At 34.5% G+C, this 24,333-nt stretch overlaps 1 protein-coding gene across 5 annotated transcripts in view; it reads left to right on the top strand.

Moving 5' to 3' along the window:
- Positions 1-2,473: 2,473 nt before the first annotated feature.
- Positions 2,474-24,333, top strand: part of LOC141455326 (uncharacterized) — a 172,021-nt gene continuing 150,161 nt past the window's right edge. For 2 of the 5 annotated variants that reach the window (XR_012459200.1, XR_012459198.1), the window contains exons 1-2: positions 2,474-2,569; positions 2,650-2,866. Coding sequence is in view for 1 of the 5 variants with exons in the window: in XM_074130274.1 (XP_073986375.1) it covers positions 2,546-2,569; positions 2,650-2,721 (96 nt within the window). In the remaining 4 variants the exon portion in view is untranslated. Of the gene's footprint in view, positions 2,570-2,649; positions 2,872-6,855; positions 7,266-24,333 lie in introns of those variants that run through there. The other 3 variants (XR_012459199.1, XR_012459197.1, XM_074130274.1) reach the window with 3 other exon arrangements.

Here is a 24,333-nt window from a genome sequence, read left to right as displayed (position 1 = left end):
CCGATTAGGGGCAATATTGACTGTAAAGATGGAACATAGTCCGATGGCCGGGAGTGCACTAAAAAAAGGCATCGGGAACAATTAACCTCGCATAGTTGAAGCTTTCCATATAAGAAAGGATTTTTAACGGGCAATAAAACAGCAGGTTATTTTTAAGGATATTGAAAAGTTATGGTAGGCCTAATAAAGGCAGTCGAGAAAGAGGACTGCAAATCAATGAAAAGGCCAAAGGAAGCTACTAAGTGTAACGTTAAATACCTTCAGGGAGAGTACCTAATAGAACAGATAGATGCTTTCTATTATTTGGCAATGCTAGCTCCTAGAGGGAACCAGACATTTCCAGAGAATTAAAAGGAGAGTGTTTTAGAAGAACAGGTGTCATTTTTGATAAACCTACAGAATAGAAAGCTGGTCACAAACAATAGTAACTCTGTCCTCTACAAGGTACTGAATAGACAAGAACTCAACTACAGTTTAGAATTTTTTTTGGAGTTTGCAGACGAAATGGGCTGTCATGTAACCACAATGTCAATGAAAGAGATCCCCAGATTAGATGAACAAAAATGTACGAGTAAAATGGTAAGCTAGAAGAAGCTCGAAACTTGTTAGGAGTTAGAAAAATTGGAAGGAAGTGGAAAATTAAAATAAACCACGTTATGACTAACGCTATACTCTTCACCAAACGCAGACCCTCTTTTAATCGACAAATTAGACGAAACAATTCTCCTATCCCTTGGTCTAACCACGTCAAGTACCTAGGCTTAACTTTGGACAACAAACTGACTTTCACTACACAAGTTCAGGACAGAGTAAACTCAGGCAAACGGGACTAAAAGACTATTATTTCCTCTGCTCTCACAAGACTCGAAGAAGACTGTTTAGAGAAAATTCCTTCTAAAAAGTGGTCATTAGGCCGATGTTACGCCTATCCTGCTTGGAGTATACAGAACAAATTTCTCAGACTTGCGACAGACTCTCCTCGACGCACTAAAACTGACTTATTCCACGAGACTGCAACTATAACCCCCGTACACTCCTCTATCTCCAAAATCGTCTGCTGGAACTCCACTCTAGATTGTCATCTTAACTCACTGTGCCGCGACAAAGCTTCCTACGATGCTTCTATTCCCTAAAGACACCAAAGACTAAAACACATCCTTCTCTAACTTTCTACACTAGCTGCAGGTTTTTCCTCTCCTTTTTCCCTGCATTCCTTCATATCTTTAACTTTCCCCATACTATTGTTATGAAGGTTATAATGTACTATCTCTCTATCTCCCTAAAGGAAGGTTACGGCATCTGGAAAAACATAGAGAAATCTATCGGAACTGTATTTAGAAGGTCACGATCGAACATTCTAGATCGAATCTGAAAAAAAGTTGGTAATCAAAAAAAAGAGGGGATAATATTAGAAACAATAGTCGGATTCTAATCTACATTCAGTGTGCATAGTGGTGTTTATTGAAAGGGTTACATCTAGCTTAAGTGAAAAAGGTTATTTGCTTTGTTAAGTAAGGGAGTTTGAGATGATCTACAAGGTTAGTGAAGTGATGTTTGTCTAGTTCTGTAGAAAAAAAAAACACAGTGCTGGACAGATTAAGGCATATCCGTTCCCCAAACAGCAGTGGTGGTAGTTTGCTTGGGTTTACGGAATACAGAGTTATGCTCTGGCGCATCACTTGTCTAAATCCAAGAGGGCAGTCGCTTGACATACAGTCCATCACCCCTCGTGGCCTATCAAATTCTCCTGTCCTTTAGTTACATTGTAACACTACATTATCAGATTTAGAAGGTTGATAGCAAAAGTACATATATTCGTAACATGCTAATGTAATAGAGATCATGTATTTGCATAAACCATTCAGTACCGTAAACCGAATAAATAATAAAGTTATTTTTAGAACACATATCAATGCTCCACATTTGAATGCAATTCCTATTTTTTTTTTTTTTTTAAATCTCTGTTAACAAGTTTTAAGTAGCATTTTTAAGAAGGGAGGGCACTCGAGGTTTGTGGTCAGTAGCGCCATTAGCATTTTGTTGCCAATATTTGTATAATCAATTTTTTTTTCTATCTCTCGCCACGATCGTATCGAATGATTTCGATTTATCGCCAGAATTATCCGTTTAAAGTTCTTTTTAATCCAAAAAACTGGTTTTTTCGAAGTTAAGTGTATGTGTGTGACTGTGGCTGTAGAGTATGTTGTCAGCATAACTCAAAAACAAAGATCGCAGAAAATTCCAATTTGAAATCTAGTCTCGGTGATGAGGATGACATTAGGTTTGTCATAATCAGCCAATCGAAAGTGCCCATTTAATTTACTGGATCGACTTTTCTAGTTTCTTGCAAATGATTTACTGGTAAACGTATACAATTTTATTTAAATTGGTTATAAGTTTAACCAATTCTTGAAATAATATTTAGTGTTCATGACTTCATTCAGCTGTGATTTTATTGTAATTTACCATATGATTTTTGGTTATATTCTAATTGTGTTTTTGGATCGTATACGGACAGTTTATTTTGTGTTTAGTGTTTAACGTCATGCAACTTAATTATTCTTTTCAGGTATGTTTCTTACATTTTGATTGTTTTATTATCTCACTTTATTTAACATTAATTATTACTACTTTTGTAATTATTTTCAGAATAATAAAATCAGCAAAACCAACCTCACACATGTAAATCAAACTTCTAAAGTTAAGGCAATTTTGCTGGCCGTAAGTAATACTTAAAAGATTTTGTTAAGTTTTCAATGATTTTACCGAAAATAGTTTCTTTAAAGTGAACATGTATAATTTTGAAGAAAACTACTTCTTTAGAAACAACTTGGAGGTCCAAGAAAATTTAATTTCATGAACTGTGGTAAGGTAAATTTGGGTATATTCTCATTAGATTTTATAATTTAGATAGTTTAAATTTTCAGTCACCCAAAACTCCGTAAGTTTTATAAACGTATGTATTGCCACATTCATATCGTTGGTGAAGGACCTTTTTTTTGGATTGTTTTTACGTCAAACCAAGTATTATCAACTTCATTTATATCCGTCATAAGTTTCCACCATACAGTGGAACCTCGCATAACGAGCACCTCGCTTAACGAGTAATTCGCATAACGAGTAAAACAAATTGATTCTTATAGCGAGCGATGTTTCGCATAACGATAGTTTTCTAATGACATTTCGCTGACTGCGCAGTTTTCGCTGACTCATCGAAAACTGCGCATTCTTCGATTAGTCATTCCTGTTTACGCATATGCGTTTCATATTCTCCACGTATCTAATGCACTGATACAGTCGAAACCGAACTTCACCGAATGAGTGGTGTATAGGGAAAGTCCATATAGTGAAATTTGTGTTTAAATATTGTAACGAAGTTGACCTGGGCAGAGAAGAAAGGCTTAGATTGTTCTAGGGGTTGAACGATCATAGTCAAGAGCTATCCACAGAGGAACTTGTTGAGTTGCAACACATTTCACAACATTGGTGGAAGAGAATTTATTAGACAAAGAGGAGAAAATATCAGAGGAATAACAATCTTCCAGCGCAATAAGAGAAATGTTGAAAGCATGGGAAACTGTTGCAACACACTTAGAAAACTATCACCCGAATAAGGCTGTGGCTATGCGATCTATAAATTTATTTAATGATAATACTGTGTCACATTTTGAAGACATTTTGAAGCGACGGCAGAAACAAGGAACATTGGACAAATTTATAATTAAAAAGGATTAATTATGAATGTACATATTTATCTCAATTAATATATGTAATTTATATTATATTACATCATATGTACATATGTATATAATTTTTTCGAAATAAATGTTATAAAAAAAAATTTTATCAATATTTTTTTTGCATGGAACCAATTATCCCCTTTTATTTTAATTTAAATGAAAAAAATTGTTTCGCTTAACGAGTATTTCGCTTAACGAGTAAGGTTCTGGAACGAATTATGCTCGTTAAGCGAGGTTCGACTGTATTTGCAAGCACATCACCACAGGTTAGATTTTACTTGTTACTTTAAGTGAGTAATACTTTGCTACCTTCATTTGTAAATGTTTATTTTCCATTTAACCTGTTTTTTATTCATACAATTAAAAGATTTACAATGCTATTTATTTTGGGTTTAAGATAGGATTAAGGTGTATTGTTATTTGTATTGATTTGTATTTAAAAGAAATTGATTGAATAATGTTTTAGTTTCCAAACTTTGTGTGTCGTCACAAGAAGATTTGTTCATAGTAAATTATTGTTGCATTATTTTCCTTATTTTACAATAATTTAATGGATTACAAATCACTGTTCTGTATTTAGTAAAGTTTTTTAACAGAAAAATTTGGTGCAAAAATCAAATGAGGTTCTCTAGCTATAATTATTAACAAACTTCTAACTTTTACAGTCGGAATTTCAAAACATATTTAGATAACCCTTTCTCACATTATGCACTTTGTAAATCAACAGATTACAATAGAGAATAATACTAGAGGGAAACCAATCCTCCACCCTTATCTCACTTCAGAGCAGCCCTAAAACGAATTCTCCTGCTAAAAAAGAAATATACTTACCTTTGTAAATTACTCAAAGACCTCTCACCTAATTCCTCCAGTAACAGTTTGTAACATTTGATACCGCGATTTGTAGAAATGGCGATCACTCTATCATAATTAAACTTCACAATACTGACAACATTTTAGAACATGATGTTGAACATGAATTACTGGATAATAGAGTTAAATTACACATGCTCACATTAACACACCATTTATTATCCAGAATTATATTGCTGTTAGAATGACAGAGAGAAATGTGATGTAGGTTGTGTTGTAACTTGTAAGCTAATTCAGAATGGATATCTGACGATAGCTGGAGTTTGGTAGAGATTGTTAACAAGGGCTTACCTTACAAGGGACAGTCCAGTGATCTGGAAGTCCAATCTAGATGGGAATCTGCCAATTAAATGAAAGTCCAAGACTAACTTTCTAAATTGAATAAAAAAATACACAGCTTTAGCTTTCAATACAAAATAAAATAATTTAAATTTAACTTACGAACGAAATTTTATGTAAGTTTAGGAAAAAAAAAAAAATTAAAAAAACATCTTGGGTTTTCTAATTTATTAGCTCAGTGAAACAGAAAACTGTAAGCAGAAATAACTTTACAGTCGAGAAACATTCAAGTGAAAGCGCATTAAGTGGCACTGGTTCAGAGAATCTAGATTCTAGAAGTGATTAACACAAAAATCTGTAGTTTTGTACAAAATAAATCGGAATTGAAATTAAAAAGCGTTTGGTTTGTCTTTAATGTTTTGGCCCCCAAAGCTGTTCATCCAAAAAAAGCTCCAAATATTGGTGAACGTACCAAGGTATTTGAGGACCATTAACTAATCCTCATGACTAATTCAAAGGCCATCCAAAAGAGAAGTAAATTTACTATATTTCTTTCGGTAACGTAGAAACTCACTATAAGCATTGTGAACTATAAGTGGAAGACAGAATTGTTCTAAACGCATCGCTTATCAGTGTTAATATTCACCATTTGTATGTGAGAGAAAATCGCGAGGCCACTGGCGTTTTTAATCGTCTGGGAGGATGATCTGGATGGTGATGACATGATAAATGGCGGACAAGAGGATTGGAATGAGAGTGCAAGTTCTGATGAAAACGTTTATAGCGAGTTCGTGCAACCTGGACCTACAACCGGAATAAAATGTAAATAATAATAAATATAATTGAAGAAGATAAAAAAAAAAAAATCAGATTTCGTTAAATAAACAGTTAAACTGCAGTTAGGTCAGGTTTCGAACAGTCAATGCTGTCAAACATAGCCATTATTAATTTTCATGGATTTCGCGTAACACGACATTTCAGTTAGCCTTAAGTTATATTTGAAGAGGGCAGAAACGGTGAACTTGGCCGAAATTACAGATTAACATTCATTTTATTCGCTGAAATATAATTGTAATATTTTCATTATCAATCTCAGTTACATTCAACTGCCTTCTGCACATTAATTAATTATCTATGTACATATTGAGGTCAATGATAATTAGGTGAAACAATTTGTTTAAAAACCCTAATCATAAAGAGCCATTTTAGGTGATGATCATGTCCCTCATCGTCGGATGTCTATACTCACCGTCGATGCTATAGTGCCCCATGTTTCTGCTCAGCGCGTTACTCTTTGTCGAGTAAATTTTCTAATTACAGGTAACTATACATCTGGGGCTATGCACGTCTCGTATTCACGTATAATGCGATGAGTTGTATGAAATACAGTACTATGGGCGTAATTCTTATTGCGGTTACAAGTTCAGCGGGTGGAGAAACCCTATATAAATTTATCCCCGGAATCAGCCCGTAGCTGGAAGTGCAGATGCTAGTTGTGCGCAGCCTATCAGAGCCAGTTAAGATGTGACTTTCCTAATTCTAGGGTAGGATAACTCAGTGTTTCGGCCATTTCACGTTTCGGTTGTACGCATTCAACTTGCCCTTAACTGGACCAAGCAAGAGTTGCATCTTAGAGCGTTTCTGCTTCCATTGAGTGATGCTCATCAGATGAGGCTTCTTGTAAAACGATGGGTCTGTTACACATTTCACGAGATGGGTAGAGTCCTAAAAAATCCCTGAGTACAATTATTGGAAAAGGCATAAGAGCGAAGAATGGCCGGTTAATTACAGATTAACGGGTTTGGGTTTGGTAAGAAATGACTGCTGTCGTTGAGGAGACGAGGAATCAGAGAAGAGACAAAAAAAACTAGAAATCTAGACGAACTGGAAGCCAATTCGGTGTTTTCCCTAGTATTTTACTTTTCATTTACCAAATGATGGCTACACTTTATGTTTATTTTAGCCCTGGCCGTAAAAGCAGATGGAAAAGGCAGAAAAAGTGTTGTAGGAATCCAGGAAATCATAATCTTGGGCACCAAAGTAAGAGTATCTTATACATGTTTGCTAGTGTATGGCAGACTGAAACAATGGAAGTCAAATTCTTTACCGGAAATCAGACAGTAAAACAAAAACCTGCTACAAAAGATAAAATCAATGATTTCTCATCCAGCACTGCGGATACAACCACATTTCCAGTACTATAATGACGAATTGGTTATTCACAAGTTAAATATTTTTCAAATAAATACGGGCCATTACAATAACATAAAGTAGAATAAACATAACAGTCACTTAAATTGCATAAATTTCCATTCTAATGGATTTTTAAAAATGTTTCGAATAAATTCATTTCGTGGATGTATAAAAACGGAAATCGCAAAAAATTTTAACATTTTTGTTATAAAATTTGTTTTTTATTTTACAGAAAATTATGTAGAAAATTTACTTAATATTTTTTAATAAAAAATATTAACTATTTTTGAAATTGATTATTTATGAAAGGCAAGAATTGCAGTATCTACTGCCGATTGCCTGCAGTTATATTTTCAATTTAACTTATATTTTCAATTAAGGACGACACAGTATGTAACAATCTAACCATGATCTAGAAACGTCTTATTTAAGATTTTAAAAAATCACTTATTTTGGTGAACCTAGAAGGGTGTTCCGACATTTCCCACTATTTCTTGGATCTATATTTTTTGAAGAGCAACACAGTCTGTAACAATCAGCACTGCTTTAGTAATCATTAAGGGACGGATTTTTATGTATTTAAAAATGCCAAATATTTAATTAAAATATGCATTTATTTTCGTCAATTATGTGGAAAATATGTGATTTTCTTAAAATATTTTCTGGAATATTTAAGTAAAATGGACATTTTTTTTTTATGAAAATGGAATTTTTTTTGGGGGGGGGCAAGTTATACAAGAAAAGAATATTTTTACAATTTATAATAATTTATTAGGAACAAAATAATTTGTTTTTACATGTTATAATGATTTATACAACAAAGAACTTTTTACTATTTATAAAAAGATGTGTTAAATTTTCAATTTTGAAAACTTCACTCTTCGAAATTGTTTGCAACCACATGAAATTTCAAATGTTGGAACGTAAAGTGACGACGATCTGGGCGTAAGATCGGACTTGTAACGACTAAAAGATCGTTCAACATCTACAGATGTTATAGGTGCCTTGCTGAAAGAAGTTATCTCGTTGGTTGTAAAGGGTACACGATGTTCTGAGGTGACTTCTGTTCCACTGATAATATCAGAAATCTGGCAGATGGTCTCCCACCCTTTGTTCTTGCTCAGTACTTCCACCAGTTTTGATCTGATCAGATCTCCCTTACTCCCAGGTATTCCTTCCACCTTTTCGATGACTTTTTTTAACGTTGGACACGTTTTATGTCAGTCGAACATTTTGGGACTCAAGTTGGGTAATGGCTTGTACAAGAAATACGCAATTGTCAGAAATGAATGCAAGGTCGTTCCTTAAATTAGGTTTCTCGAATAAAGACTTGGCTGTATTTATCGCTACTGCTTCGTCTTCGAGATGTGAAAGGTCATTCTTGATTTTATTGTAGTTTACATAGTAATACTGAGCTGCTTCCAGCCAAGTACCCCATCTTGTCAATATTGGTTCTGGTGGAAGACACAAGTCTGGATTAAGATCTTTTAGCATTTTAATGCGACTTGGTGCTTTTAAGAACACTTTTTTAACCACTGTGATTCACAGCCCTACAGTCTGTGGTTCACAGTTCCTGTCAACCACCTCCCAATTATGAAAATATGCCCAAAATGAAAAATATGTAGAAATATTTATTTATTTTAATCAAATATGTATAAATATGCGATAATATGTGGAAATACGAGGTGTGTTCAAAAAATAAGATGAATTTTCATTTTTCTTAAAAAATATTTATTTATTCATCGATTTTTATTTTGTCTCCTTCAAAGTAGTCCCCCTCAGATATAATACATAAGTGCCAGCGTTTTTTCCAATCCTCGGAACAGTTCTGATATGCACTTTTTGGTATGTCCTTGAGCTCTCTCAGCGATTCGGTTTTTATCTCCTCAATCGTCGCAAATCTCCGTCCTTTCATGGGTCTCTTCAATCATGGGAACAGGAAAAAGTCGCAGGGCGACAAATCTGGTGAATACGGTGACTGAGACATGATAATGTCATTCAACAATTCCTGAGCGATGCTCATGCGACGGTTTTTTTGATCAAAATTCAGCAATTTTGGAACGAACTTCGCTACTACACGCTTCATGCCCAAAATTTCCGAAAAAAATTGCAGGACATGTGCCAACCGATATGCCGACAACCTCAGCAACTTCTCTAATTGTGATTCGACGATTCTTCTCAACATTTTCATCGGTTGTTGATGTGCTGGGGCGTCCAGGGCGAGCGTCGTCATTCACATCTTCTCGACCTTCTGTGAAAAGCTTGTACCACTTGTAAACATTTTTTCGACACAGAGTACTCTCACCGTACGCCACTCTCAATATTTCAAGTGTTTTTTAACACTTAATTCCATTTTTTACACAAAATTTGATGCAAATTCGTTGATCCATTTTTTTCGACAGAAGAAAATCGCCGAACTCGCAAAACACTTGTCTTATTTATGCCTCTAACATACAAACTAAACATGCTATATAGCTACAACTTTGAAAATATGTTCGAGACAAGTGTACCAACATAAAAAAAAAAGACAATCGAAATTCGAATGTACGTAGCCCGCGAAATTTGAAAATTCACCTTATTTTTTGAACATACCTCGTATGTGAAATAAAAGTAGGCTCAAACGGCTTAAAGACTGTCAGTATGAATACTTCTAGTTGATAAACGTCTGTAAATTGCCTAGAAAAAAATATGTAAATACATACGAATCCGTTCCCTAGTAATCATATTCATGCATTTTTTTTAATAGTTTGTGTCGTGGGTCAATTTTAGGTTATTTTTCAAAAGATTGAATTATTTAAAAAAATATTATTTATTTATTTTCATGAGGGCACTTTTCTGATAAATGGAGTAGTATCATTGTATTATAAATTACATTTATTCGAAAAAATAAAACTTTTCAGAGATAGCAAACCCATTAAATCGAAGCTAATTTTATAAAATCTCCGAAAGGCACATTCATTACTTTATTTGTGGAAAATAATGGAGCAATTTCCCAATTTTTAAATATTTACAGAATTCATTAGAATTGATATTAAAAAAAACAAATAGTGTTTTGTAATAGAGAGCCGAGCCCTGTCTGAACTTACTGACTAAATTAGCCAAGTAAGTGACGTTGTATTTGAAAGAAGTGTGGGGAACAAGTGGAGCTATGTTGGATTTTAAATGATCCAACCAAAACCACGTCGCCATTTTTTTTTTTTTTTTACCCACCTTTCGATTCCTTGTTGCTTTTATTTTTTAAAAATGTATCTTTTAATCGCCGACTTTATCGCAATAAAATTAAATAATTTTTGTATCCAGCGATGAAACATTTTATTGTACAGTAAAATTAACCAACAGTTAAATAAACACGAATTCGAATCCAGGAGCTTTTTACATCTCACTGACATTGATGTAAAGTGTTTTTTGTAACGAGAGAATACAGTCTAGAGGTCGTCCAGTGCACTGGGAAAAAAACTCAGATGTGCAACTTAGATGTTGGCGTACGTTAAATTAATAATAATAATTTAGATAAGAAGTTGCGCAAAATGTTTTTAAAACTGTTGCAAAAATAATGAAAAGATTTAAGTAAAATTGCCACTTAAAATTGTATAAATCTAAACAAGTTGGTGGCCAATGTAAGCACACAAATAAATAAAAAGTAAATGAAAATACCGTATGTTACAATATTATAATTACAAAACTACGCTAATCTAAATGAACAAACACAACTGTGTAATAAATAATTATCCCGACAATTAAAGTCACCCGCTTGCCTGGTGGTGTTATTAGGGATGTGCAGCTGCCTCATAAATCATAAGTACACACAACAAAATTTCAGAGTATACGCAGAAGCGTATCTGATTGTCTTCATAAAACATTCACACAGTCATATGTACGTACATAATATCGCTAGCTTTGTTCGACCTAGTTTTCCTTTTGGTTTTTAATTATTTTATGCAAAAATAATTGCTAGTAGATTGCGTTATTTTACAAGTTTACAGAAATGGATCAGCTGATCAGCCATCATTGTTCAGTTAATTTTAGTTTATTTACTTCCAAATTTCTTGGGCGTCTAAATATTCCAAGTTTTCTATAAAACTAGTCTTCTATTATTTCTTATTTTTTACCCCCTCTTAACCTGCAGAAAATTTTTGACCAGCAGAATTTTACATAGTTTGCTGTCTTGATAACCTATATTCATGTCCAAAATACTATTTGCTCAAGCGGTTATATCATAAGCGTGAATGAGATGTTCATAAATGTGGGAGAAAACAACACATCGTGACCAATAATGAACTTTAAATTACGTCAAGTCCATTCCAGCTAATTTTAGCAAGCATTTGTGGATTGATATCTCCAATAGTTTGTGGACAGCAAATAGAAAATAGGCATTTATCGACCTGGTGAAGTCTGGTTTAATTCATTAGAGAATGGAATGTGTCTATCTCAAGTTACATAGGGGATGGAGAAAGGTGATACTGATTGGGATGATATAAACATGTTTCAGGAAAATGTCTTCCGTGTAAAATAGGTAAATAAAATATCCAAAATATTCTAATCTTACAACTGTGATGTTGAGTATTTTACTATTTTCAAAATATATTGACCACCTAAGAAAGAGTATGGGTTTGCAGATTGAATACGAGCATCTTGCTACATTATTTTTTTACTTCTTAATTTTTTCGCAACTGACCAGGTAGTTATTTACTTCCCAAGAATGAGCAGATCTGTGGTAGAATAATGAAGAAGTTGAAGGAGTGTTGTTCAAATTGGTTATAAATAAAATAGATTGTGATAAGACAAAGTAAATGTGGTAGATCATGGTAGCAGGAAATGAGAAGATAATTTGTTTGTAGATGAAGAGAAATGTTAGAGAACTGGGAATATAAGTACTTAGGTTCAGTATTGCTTGAGGGAGCATTAAGTCAGAAGTGGTCTGGTCTTAAAGACGAATGCCATGTTCCCGGTAATATGAATTGATACTTTGCCTAAAAGTAATAAAAAGTGCATTTTCTACTTAATAATAGAGAGATTCTTCTTCGCTTGTGACCAGAAAACTTGGGCTACCCAAAAAGGATGGGTACAGTAGAAACGAATTATTGAAAAGGAAAGAGATAGACTAAGAAATGAAGATATGAGGAAGAAGTTGGAGGTTAAGGAGGCTATGGGGAAGAAAAATAGTAAAGAGACCCCCTCAGAAGAATGCCTCCGGAAAGATGGCCAAAGATAGTAAAAAAGTGGAATCCACAAAGAAGAAGAAGTCGAGGAAGACCAGCCCAAAGTTGGGAGGAGCAAATGGCTGGAAGAGGACTGCGGAAAGAAGACTGGTGGAAAGAGAATTTAGCAGGGACAATTTGTACTGACGGCAACTCTCAAAAAAGAATCAATAACTATTCAACATCCTGGGCCATCTTTAAGCTCAGTGAAAACGAATCCTACTGAAATGAGAGCGTTATGTTCATTCTCAAATTTATGTTAGTTATTTCAAAATTTCCCTAGTGCCTAATTCTGAAATCTTATGTATTTCTCCCAACAGTACTTTCACAGATGATTGCACATGGACTGCACAGGTCCTCAGAAGGATTAAATGCTATCCACTTTCCCAATTTTCCTGCGTAAAATAGTGTTACGACAGAAGAAGGTGCTTTGCAAGGGCAAAAGAAATGAGAAGGAGATAAAATCCAAGAGACGAAATTCTGGTAAAGGAGAGACCGCCATGCCACTCAGCCCGTTTGAGGTTCTTGTTCTCAGAATACACACTTATAAGACAGAATTATAGAGCATTACTCGCATTTTGATTCGCAACATCATTCAAAGCCTATTTGATTACTCTACTTCAAGAAAAAGATTTCATATTATGTAATCATCATCTAATTCCCATACAAACCCATAATTTCCCATCAGAAATTAGGTTTATTGTGAGGGAAGTAATTTTAAACATGAATACCCCGAAGTACAAAAAAAAGTAATTAGGTTTTCTTTATGCTGTTGGAATTTACAGAGAAGAAACTTCTATTTTAATTTTTTATAATCAATTTGGGAGAATGATGTACGATATTCACACAAAAATTGAGAATATTGATTATCCACATTTCATTCAATATACGTAATTTTTAATTAAGATTATTAAAAAAAAAAATCTTTCTTAGTAATTTGCTAAAAAATGTTAGTAAGGGTAAAAAAAATTTACGGTCGGTTTTAAAGAAATTAGAGAAGATGAAAAACAGGCCCGCAGCTATTAGAAAATGTGGAATGAACGTTGTAAGGGGCTACGGAGTCAGTACCTCATTTAGCTAATTGCGCTACGAGGTGAAGTCATACATAATTGTGCATAAAACGGACTCACAACCTCAAACAATTAGGTTAATCTGGTGGAGACGGTCGTAAAGTTAGGTCCCTAAACGACGTGTTTTATGACTGTCGTTATCCAGTGCCAGCTGGATGCTGGAATGCAAGAAAGGGGGTGGCCGTAGGTGGGTGGGAAAAAAGAAGTGTTTAAAAGAAGTAACAGAGAAAAAGACTCCCTACCAACAAGGACAGACAGAACGTGGTTCACCAATTTCACAGAAGAAAACGTGAAATTGTGCGTCACAGGAGATTGCCGGCCAGTCGCGTATCACAGACTATAGTGAATTAGATTAACAGACTGTGTACAGAGAGTGAGTCTTCCCCGACCTACGTGGGCGGTCTTCTTGTGTCGCTTGGAAACACATGCACATACTTCTTCACATAAAGTGAAGTAACAATTCTTTATATCTTTGTTTCACTTAGTATGTGTGGTCTGGAATTTCTGAAGTAATTACTGCAATCAAGGCAACCAATTTGGTGACTGCACCATATTCACGTCATGCACATTATTGCAATTCTTTTATAGTGAAAAATATCAGATTAAACCAAGGGTTCTGACAGTGGCCGATACTCTTTAGGGTTGATCTAAACTTTCCCCAGGTTAATAGTTTCAACAGACAAATTTAAGGGATCGAGGGAGGCCAAAATAAAACCCTTTCGTGTTTTTTTCCTATTATTTGCTACTTCAAAAAATCTATGGTTCCTACAGCTTCCCAGCTTATTGTATAAGATAGCACAATCAACCGCTCGTCCTGGAGATTAGACACGATAGTCGGCAGACTTACTAGGGCCATGTCATGTATGGATCGATTTTTCACCAAGTGGAAAATAAAAATTAATCCCTTAAAGACAGAGGCTATCCTTTTCACTAAGCGCAGGCCGATCTTGTATCGACATGTCCGCTTCGGGGGACGGATTATGCCGTGGGCTGCCACTATCAGGTACCTTGGAGTAATAATGGATCGTGGGCTGACCTTTACCCCCCACATAAAGGACAGAGTAAATAAAGGGAAGGCAGCCATTCGGGTACTATTCCCACTGTTCTGCAGGGACTCTAAACTGTCCCCAGAGAATAAACTCCTGCTGTACAGGGTAGTGGTCAGGCCCATGTTACTTTATGCCTGTCCCTCTTGGAGTCTGACATGTCGATCCAATATCGCCTCGCTGCAAATCATACAAAATAAATTCCTCAGACTGGTGACAACTTCCCCCCGCTACACGCGTATTATAGACTTACACTCTAACACCAACATGGACTATGTAGAACACTACATCAAGTACCTCGCTGCTGGTTTCTTCAGCAAGTGTGAATCGAGTCACAACCACCTATGTAGACTTATAGGGGACTATAGTTTGGACACGGTGCACAGGCACAGAAGAGTTAGGGACTCCCTGAAATAAAAGCTTTCCTTAAAGGCTGAGGGTTTTTAATTGTTTTTCCCCTCAATATTTATTTGTGCTTTTTATTTTTTATTTGATTTTGTAATAATAGATTGGAGGTTATAGTATTTACTGGAACTCCTTATGTACACATGTATATACTTAAAATGTTAATAAAGTTTATTCTATTCTATTCTATACAATCAACCGCTTAGAGATTCTTTACAGATATTGCAAAACTAGATTCTTCTAGTCTGGATAATACGTATATCCATGCAAAACTAGAACGGAACCAAATACAATTCTGCAAAATGTGATGATATAAATCAGCACAAATGAGGTTCTCAAGTTACAATTCAAGATTATTAAGATTTATGAACATGGAGACATAATTTTTGAACTAAATTTAGCCAATAATTATACAAATAAATTATTCAGAATTTTATTTATGGCATATGTAAAAAATTGAAAACAATATCCTACTTTATCGAGTCAGTAGATCGATTTTATTTCAAAAAAATGATTTAACAAAATGCAATAAGCAATAACAAATAAAATAGGCGTTTTATTGAACGAATTCAAGAAAAATATTCAATGGCTTTGATTTTAGGCTTAATTTTAATATATTTATCAATTCTTGAGTCAAAAGAATTAGTTCAAGCTAATCTCATTATTTTTCCAAGCTAATTTTTTTTTACTAATCATTGTTGAAAATCCACTTTCAGCACAATTAGTTGTTAAACATTGGCCATTTACCTGCCCAGTTAGCGTGAACGAAAATACAAACAAAAATCTAATTTTACCACAAAATACTCGTAACAAAAGCGGTATCAACTTCAGCACAAACAACAGAATACTATGATAAAAAAATGTATTTTTTTTTTATTCCTTATAGGAATTACGTCAACAGGAATATATTTCTTCTTACGCTCTTTATTGGCACCTTCGCAACTCCTAAAACATTTAACGCGACTCGAGAAAACGCTCACTATATTTAAAAGAAACACGTTATCACCAGTAAAACCAACGTTGGTTGATTAGAAAGTTTCACAAATCAATGTAAAAAATCAAATCTATTTCTTAATTTGGAGATGAAACAAAACTATTGAATACTAAAGACAAACACAATTTTTAACAAAGGAAATGTGAAGAGCCGACCAAACAAAATGGTTAGTTGGAACATCATTACATCCAAACCAGCTCCTGCAGATCCAATCTTAGCGTAGTAATAATTAACTGCTCGTTTTTAGATGGAGCTCAACTCAATCTACTGGATACACTCCTATGTGAAACAGGATTTCAGACATGATGCGCCAACTAAACTCCTCATGTCACTCTCGTGCTCAGACATATTGCGCTTAATTAATTAGTTATTAATGTACGCTATTCAATATTCAGTTACGATATTTTCATTACCCTTTACTTCCTCATTTACTTAATTTTGTTTGTAATTTTAGCTGCCATTTAAATAAATTTTCGCAATTTGATTCCCTAGTTAAGATTGCTGATGGACGAAAAAGAATTTCTTGTGTTGATTAAACACTACTTTATGAAAGGCAAAACGCCTCAGGAGACTAAAGAGAAGCTTGATAAACATTATGGTGACTCTGCACCTTCGATTAGAACAGTTTATAAGTGGTTTCAAAATTTTCGGAGTGGCCATATGGGCACAAGTGACGCTGAACGTTCTGGACGCCCTGTTGAGGTTACTACTCCAGAAATCATTGATAAAATCCATGATATGGTGATGGATGACAGAAGAGTGAAGGTGCGTGAGATTGCTAGTGCTGTGGGCATCTCGAATGAACGGGTACATAATATTTTGCATCAACATTTGGACATGACAAAGCTATCCGCAAGATGGGTGCCGCGATTGCTCACGCTTGACCAAAAACGAAATCGTGTGAAGTGTTGCAAGGACGGTTTGCAGCTGTTCCAGAAGAATCCGCAGGACTTTAAGCGTCGTTACACTACACTCCTGAGACCAAAGAACAATCTGAACAATGGGTTACCAAGGGGGAATCTGCGCCAAAAAAGGCGAAGACCGTTCCTTCGGCCGAAAAGATTATGGCGACTGGGTTTTGGGATTCGCAAGGAGTAATCCTCATCGACTATCTGGAAAAGGGTAAAACTATTACAGGTGCATATTATTCATCGTTATTGGACCGTTTGAAAACCGAGCTGCAAGAAAAACGCCCACGATTGACCCTCAAGAAAGTCCTTTTCCATCACGACAACGCACCAGCTCACACCTCAGCAGTTATAGTCGCAAAATTAATGGAAATAGGGTTCCAACTCGTTTCACATCCCCCCTATTCTACAGACTTGGCTCCCTCGGACTACTATTTGTTCCCCAATATGAAGAAATGGCTGGCGGGAAAAAGATTTTATTCAAACGAGGAGGTTATTGCAGAAACGAATGGCTATTTTTCAGACTTGGACAAATCCTATTATTCGGAAGGGATCAACAAACTAGAGCAGCGTTGGACGAAGTGTATAAGCCTAAAAGGAGACTATGTTGAAAAATAAAAAAGGTTTACCCCAAAAAATTAAGTAGTTTTTATTTTTGCACGGACTTTTCAAATGACCCTCGTAAGCTGCTGATTCTAGAATTATTTCGTTTGCTCCTTAGGGAATTTGCACCGTTTAGGGTGCTTTACTTCGTGATCCTGATTCCTCCCTGTTCTTTCTTTCCTATCAGTGCCTTAAAAGCTCCTTGATGGAGATTATTATTATTTTAGAGGGATTACATTGCAAAAGATTTTTTTAAGGCACTTAAAATCTCGTAGAATCCTCTAAATTACCACTTCGGAGTAATTTACTGATTTCTGGCCTTACATGAATTAATTCAGATTTTGTACATAGCAGGACTAAAAATATTATTTTTATTATTTAACAATAAGATTTCCGCGATATTCTTGAAAAAGACGGGTTACTTGAAACACTAAAAGCGGACCTGAATCTTATAAGATTTTCGAAAGAAAGGAATTTGGGTTTCCCTCTAGAATAATTTTCTTTAACTATTTAATATTCGTATTAATGGAACTTAGAGAACAAAACTATTTAATTTAAAATATCATTTGGTACAAAGAAGTGGATATCGTCTTTTGACTTGCATCAACATCAGTTGGTTTATTTAAGTTGATTCTGCGATCAATACCTAATAATCTCAGTCCAATTTTGGTCACTAATGATAATAATCAACTCCTAATTTTGGACGAATATCAGAAACCAGCCAAGAAATGGGGAAATGGGGACGGATAATCTCAACGATAATAGAAATTAAGTCTTAACTATACTTATCGATACGAGAATTATAACTGTAGTGAGGCCATGTACTTGTATGAAGCATTTTAGATCAGCTTCTAAGCTTGACACGAGCGGATAATATATTTAAAGAAATATAATTTGAAACTAAGGGGACTTGGTGAAACAGAATTTAAGTAAAGTTTGAATTAACTAATTTAATATTATTAAAATAAGGCGAGGACTTACAAATATGAAATATTGAATTTAATAACGAATATAATCGGCTAAACAAACTCGTCAGCCAAACAGGGTAGTGTCAGCCAGCTAAATTCTCTTATTTATTGTCCATCTTTGTTTAATTTACCCAGCAGCAAAACCTAATTTGGATTGTTCTAATTGCTCCTTATTATCTCCGGTTTAGTATTTTAGAGTTTTTAAATTAGTTTTTCTGAATTCTTATCGTGATGTCTTGGCTTTTCTTGTGGTTCTACTGAAAATAAATTTTTAACAAAGTGGAATACAAAAAGTGTGCTCATTCGATGTGCACTCTCATTCTTTGTAAAAAGGGTTTTTTTATGCCTATTTCGGCTAGATCAATGAATGGGGAAAATTTTGATTCGTTTACTTCATCTCTCACGAGCGGGTAGATGTTGTATTGTAGAACAGAAATACCAAACTGATCAGAGGCTGCATTGACCGACGTTGAAAGCCAATTAGTAGAACTGTGGTTAATGATAATATTAAGTAGATGGAGTATTACTGACAAGTAGTAATACTGTAAACGTACCAACTTTCCAACATGTCTGCAACTCGCGTAACTATTACAAACGGCCCACTAATGAAGTACGAGCTGCTTGTTTTATCCGTTCTACCCACCTTGTCCCACTGATTTACTGAAGGGGTGTGTTATCGCGCCAACCATACTCATTTAATGTGAAGATGATGCTTCAACAAACACTTGCCGGCTTGTTTGAACGTTTCCACTTGAAATACTGATTCAATAATTGCCTCTACTTTAACATTATCCCAATTAAACGTTGAAGTAACGTTTTTTTGTTTGTTTGTTTTCATTTACAGAGTCTGTTTACATATTCCACATGATAAATAAAAAAATTATAACGAATAAGCGCGGAATTGGCTTAATTTATTTACTTAAGTGTAACTTTTTATCTCAAATTATCTACAATTTGTATTTAATCTAGCATTTCTATTTTTTTAACTGTTTTATTAATTACACCATTTGTTTTGTACTCATTAAATCAATTTTCTAGAATAATGAAAAGCTCTATCCATCGAAGTTAGCCTACATTTTTCAGTAAGCATGCGTGAATTGCATAAATATTAGACAGAAATACATTTATTCAAGACTAGTTGTCAACCGTTTCCTTTGAAGAATACAGGCCAATTATAAGATCGCGTGTACAGGTAAAATGTAGAAGATTACCTGGATAGTCAAATTTTCGTATAATTTCCGGTACATCTGGGTTAAGAGAAGTGCATCAACAAAAAACCCAGAATAGTTATTAAGCGAAAAATACTTTTATCATTTTTTTATTTGACCGTTTCATTGTTAAATAGGTAAATAAATCATCCTCAGTCCGTTCCTATACAACTTTGTTCTATCGAGTGAATAAATTAATGAATGTTTCTTTGTTTTTAGTAAGTTGGTTACTTATACAGCTAACATTTCTCTACATTTCGCTAAAGAAATCATTGAAATCTGATAACGGCGAAAAGATAGATAAACGTTTGAAATTTCACAGAATTCGTAAACGAATTTGAAAACGGCAAAAATTATATCTTAAATACGAGGGTCGTTTGAAAAGTCCGTGCAAAAATAAAAACTACTTAATTTTTTGGGGTAAACCTTTTTTATTTTTCAACATAGTCTCCTTTTAGGCTTATACACTTCGTCCAACGCTGCTCTAGTTTGTTGATCCCTTCCGAATAATAGGATTTGTCCAAGTCTGAAAAATAGCCATTCGTTTCTGCAATCACCTCCTCGTTTGAATAAAATCTTTTTCCCGCCAGCCATTTCTTCATATTGGGGAACAAATAGTAGTCCGAGGGAGCCAAGTCTGTAGAATAGGGGGTATGTGAAACGAGTTGGAACCCTATTTCCATTAATTTTGCGACCACAACTGCTGAGGTGTGAGCTGGTGCGTTGTCGTGATGGAAAAGGACTTTTTTGTGGGCCAATCGTGCGCGTTTTTCTTGCAGCTCGGTTTTCAAACGGTCCAATAACGATGAATAATATGCACCTGTAATAGTTTTACCCTTTTCCAGATAGTCGATGAGGATTATTCCTTGCGAATCCCAAAACCCAGTCGCCATAATCTTTTCGGCCGAAGGAACGGTCTTCGCCTTTTTTGGCGCAGATTCCCCCTTGGTAACCCATTGTTCAGATTGTTCTTTGGTCTCAGGAGTGTAGTGTTTTATCCATGTTTCATCCACAGTGACGAAACGACGCTTAAAGTCCTGCGGATTCTTCTGGAACAGCTGCAAACCGTCCTTGCAACACTTCACACGATTTCGTTTTTGGTCAAGCGTGAGCAATCGCGGCACCCATCTTGCGGATAGCTTTGTCATGTCCAAATGTTGATGCAAAATATTATGTACCCGTTCATTCGAGATGCCCACAGCACTAGCAATCTCACGCACCTTCACTCTTCTGTCATCCATCACCATATCATGGATTTTATCAATGATTTCTGGAGTAGTAACCTCAACAGGGCGTCCAGAACGTTCAGCGTCACTTGTGCCCATATGGCCACTCCGAAAATTTTGAAACCACTTATAAACTGTTCTAATCGAAGGTGCAGAGTCACCATAATGTTTATCAAGCTTCTCTTTAGTCTCCTGAGGCGTTTTGCCTTTCATAAAGTAGTGTTTAATCAACACAAGAAATTCTTTTTCGTCCATTTTTTGAAAATCACTCGACTTCCTCGATTCAAACGAATGCCAAACACAAAGAAATAGACCGATCTGGCTGAAACTTGGTGTGTGTTCTTACTAACTAAACATAACCTCGATACGCGCCAGTAGTGCTATCTCTCTGACTTTGCACGGACTTTTCAAACGACCCTCGTATTACTTATGCAGCTAACATTTCTCTACATTTCGGTAAAGAAAATTGAAATTTAATAAATACGAATATATATATATACGTTTGAAATTTGTAAGCAAATTCTTTACAATAAGAACTGAAGTTATCTAGATTAACAATAACGATTTTTAAGAAAATAAACCAGCAAAAAGTAATTTAATCTATTGTATTTTTATTTAAACATTATTCTATAAAGTTTTTTTCAAGAATTACAAAATTTTAATAACACTAAAGGAGCTAAAAAAAGAAGTATTTTATTCATGGAGTGAGTTTGTTAAGAGTTTCGTGTGTGGCATCTACCTGACTCTTTCAATTGACTCATACTTTTTTTGGTGTGTTAACAACTTTCAATTGACTTATACAGAAGGACCATTGTCCACAACACTGGCTGGAATAATTGATTGTCCACGCGTATGCTAGCGTAAAACATCACCACCGGATATAAAATCATTCGATAAGAATCGAACTGGCGGTGGAATCCTAATCAAAATGTTTTAACTTTATTTACGTTTCACAAATCAAAGTTGTATAGGTTTTAGTGTGTTTAAGTGGTGAATCGACATAATTTGCATTCAGGGTTTTTAATCAACTTCCTAATTATGTGTGGAACGCTACAGCGTGCCTATTGTTGAATTTAGTTAAATTCGTGGCATTAGTTTAAAAAGGAACACTTATATTACATATAACCCGAAGTGTATCTATTTTAAGATTGCTATTCTATACAGGGTGTCCCAAGCTATATGGATAACGACTTTTTCTCGGAAACTAAGGTAGCTAGAAAAAAACTAAAAAATACGTGTTCCCTTAGTTTTTTGTTAGGAATCCAAATTTACTTTGCAAATTTTGTTCGGTGCTTCCAGAAGCGAGATACAGGCACCAACTTCATTTTTTCAAATGGGAAGGTGCGGTTTTTATTTCAGCAATAGATTCCTCTATTTTTTTAAAGACAAATTTACTCAAATGGTTTTTTTCTGTGAGCGATATTTTAGAAGTTATGAATGAAAACATGATTCTTATAAGAAATGTCAAAATGATAATATTATAACGGTTTTTTGATTGAATAAGAAGAAAAGTACTATTTTATTATAAATTTTACTCCTCATTAATATTACAGATCATGCTCGAACTGGCCTCCACCATTAGAGGTGCATAGACATGCTCTTTCCTGCCAATTGCCTTTACTGCCAAAGACACGGGGGGCGATTCAATGGCCAACTCTCTCACCGGATTTGACACCTATGGACTATTTCCTTTGGGGATACTCGAAAAACAAAGAGATCATTCATAACTTTTTTCTTTCTTTCCTTATTTCTGCTTACCTAAAAGCATTTCTAAATCTAGGTGTATCAGAATCAAGCTGGGATGGCATCTGTAGATGATTTAAAGTAGAGAATAATAGATGCCAGTAACTCGGTTAAATTCGAATCTATATCTTTGGCAGTAAAGGCAATTGGCAGGAAAGAGCATGTCTATGTATCTCTAATGGTGGAGGCCAGTTCGAGCATGATCTGTAATATTAATGAGGAGTAAAATTTATGATAAAATAGTACTTTTCTTCTTATTCAATCAAAAAACCGTTATAATATTATCATTTTGACATTTCTTATAAGAATCATGTTTTCATTCATAACTTCTAAAATATCGCTCACAGAAAAAAACCATTTGAGTAAATTTGTCTTTAAAAAAATAGAGGAATCTATTGCTGAAATAAAAACCGCACCTTCCCATTTGAAAAAATGAAGTTGGTGCCTGTATCTCGCTTCTGGAAGCACCGAACAAAATTTGCAAAGTAAATTTGGATTTCTAACAAAAAACTAAGGGAACACGTATTTTTTAGTTTTTTTCTAGCTACCTTAGTTTCCGAGAAAAAGTCGTTATCCATATAGCTTGGGACACCCTGTATATCCTATTTTTAATAATAAAAATTATTTTTATGCACAACAATGGAATTTAATATAAATTTCATAAGACGCACTCCATGGTAATAAATTTTACCTGTACACGCGATCTTATAATTGGATCTTCAAAGGAAACGGTTGACAACTAGGCTGTTTGTTTGTTTATTGGATTTCCTCATCACCATTTCTAGGGCGAAATTAAAGAGGAGGCATGCTAGGGCATCCCCCTGACGTACTCCAATATCCATCTCAAATTCTTGCGTCTTTTATATAAATCTAATCACCCGCAGATTATATTTGGCTTTAAACTGCTGTTTTGCAAGACATTTCGTTGTTAGATAGAGTCTTTTATATTGCAAAATACAAAACATTAGAAAGGAAAACAAAGAATTATAAAAATAAAATGAAAAATCATCAGCGGGGTTGTTGTTGACTAATTCCAAAGTATAAATATAAATTATACAAAACGTAACATAACTAAAATAAACTTTATACCTAAATTCTTTTAACAGAAAATACTCTTTAATCAAAGATATACTTATTTATTATTTATATCAAAAGAACATTTTTGATTATTCTTATTAATTGTTTTTATTTTTTTAAATAAAAATAACAGGATCCCCTAAAGAAAGGAAAAAGTTGCTTTAAGATTCTGAATACCTGAACAGTTTCTAATTATTTGCATGTAATTACTAAAATTTTCAAATAATTTGTATAAAGTAATAATTGATATAGATATTCCCAAGCATATTTACACAAATTAATTAATGGAGTCCACTTATTGTAACCATTTAAAAAATTTATCATTTCCTGTTTGGTATGGAATTCCTTTGAGAAATATTTTAGACGGCCCGACATTTCGATGTTACTATGTGTTAAATAAATGGTAGAAATATGTTAAAAAATATCGCTATGTCAGCGATTGTGTCAGGTTTTCAAAACGACTGAATATCAAAGAACCTAATAAACTCAATGATATGAAACTTGTCTTCGTTAGAGATTCCTTAAAAGATGCTGGTGACAGAAGCACCATAGAAGAAAAATTGAGAAATAACTGTGAACTCCATGTTTGTTATAGCTGTCGATCAGTTCCTTTGTTTGCTAAATTACTATTGAAATTGATGTCAACGTCCAACAATATAACTAAGGAAAGAAGATGTTATGGCTAAAAGAGAGACTGCATTGGACAAAAATGTAAAGAAATTGCCCGAAAGTATGTTCACTTGTTCTTTTAGTTAAAGTTGTTCGTGAGTTTTATGGAGGGGTTGTTTAAATAATATACTTT

Source organism: Rhodnius prolixus, unplaced genomic scaffold (assembly GCF_049639745.1).
Source record: "Rhodnius prolixus isolate KJV_2025 unplaced genomic scaffold, Rpr scaffold_4, whole genome shotgun sequence".
NCBI lineage: Eukaryota > Metazoa > Arthropoda > Insecta > Hemiptera > Reduviidae > Rhodnius > Rhodnius prolixus.
Note: the sequence above shows the minus strand (reverse complement) of the source record. Positions and strands in the feature narration are given on the sequence as shown.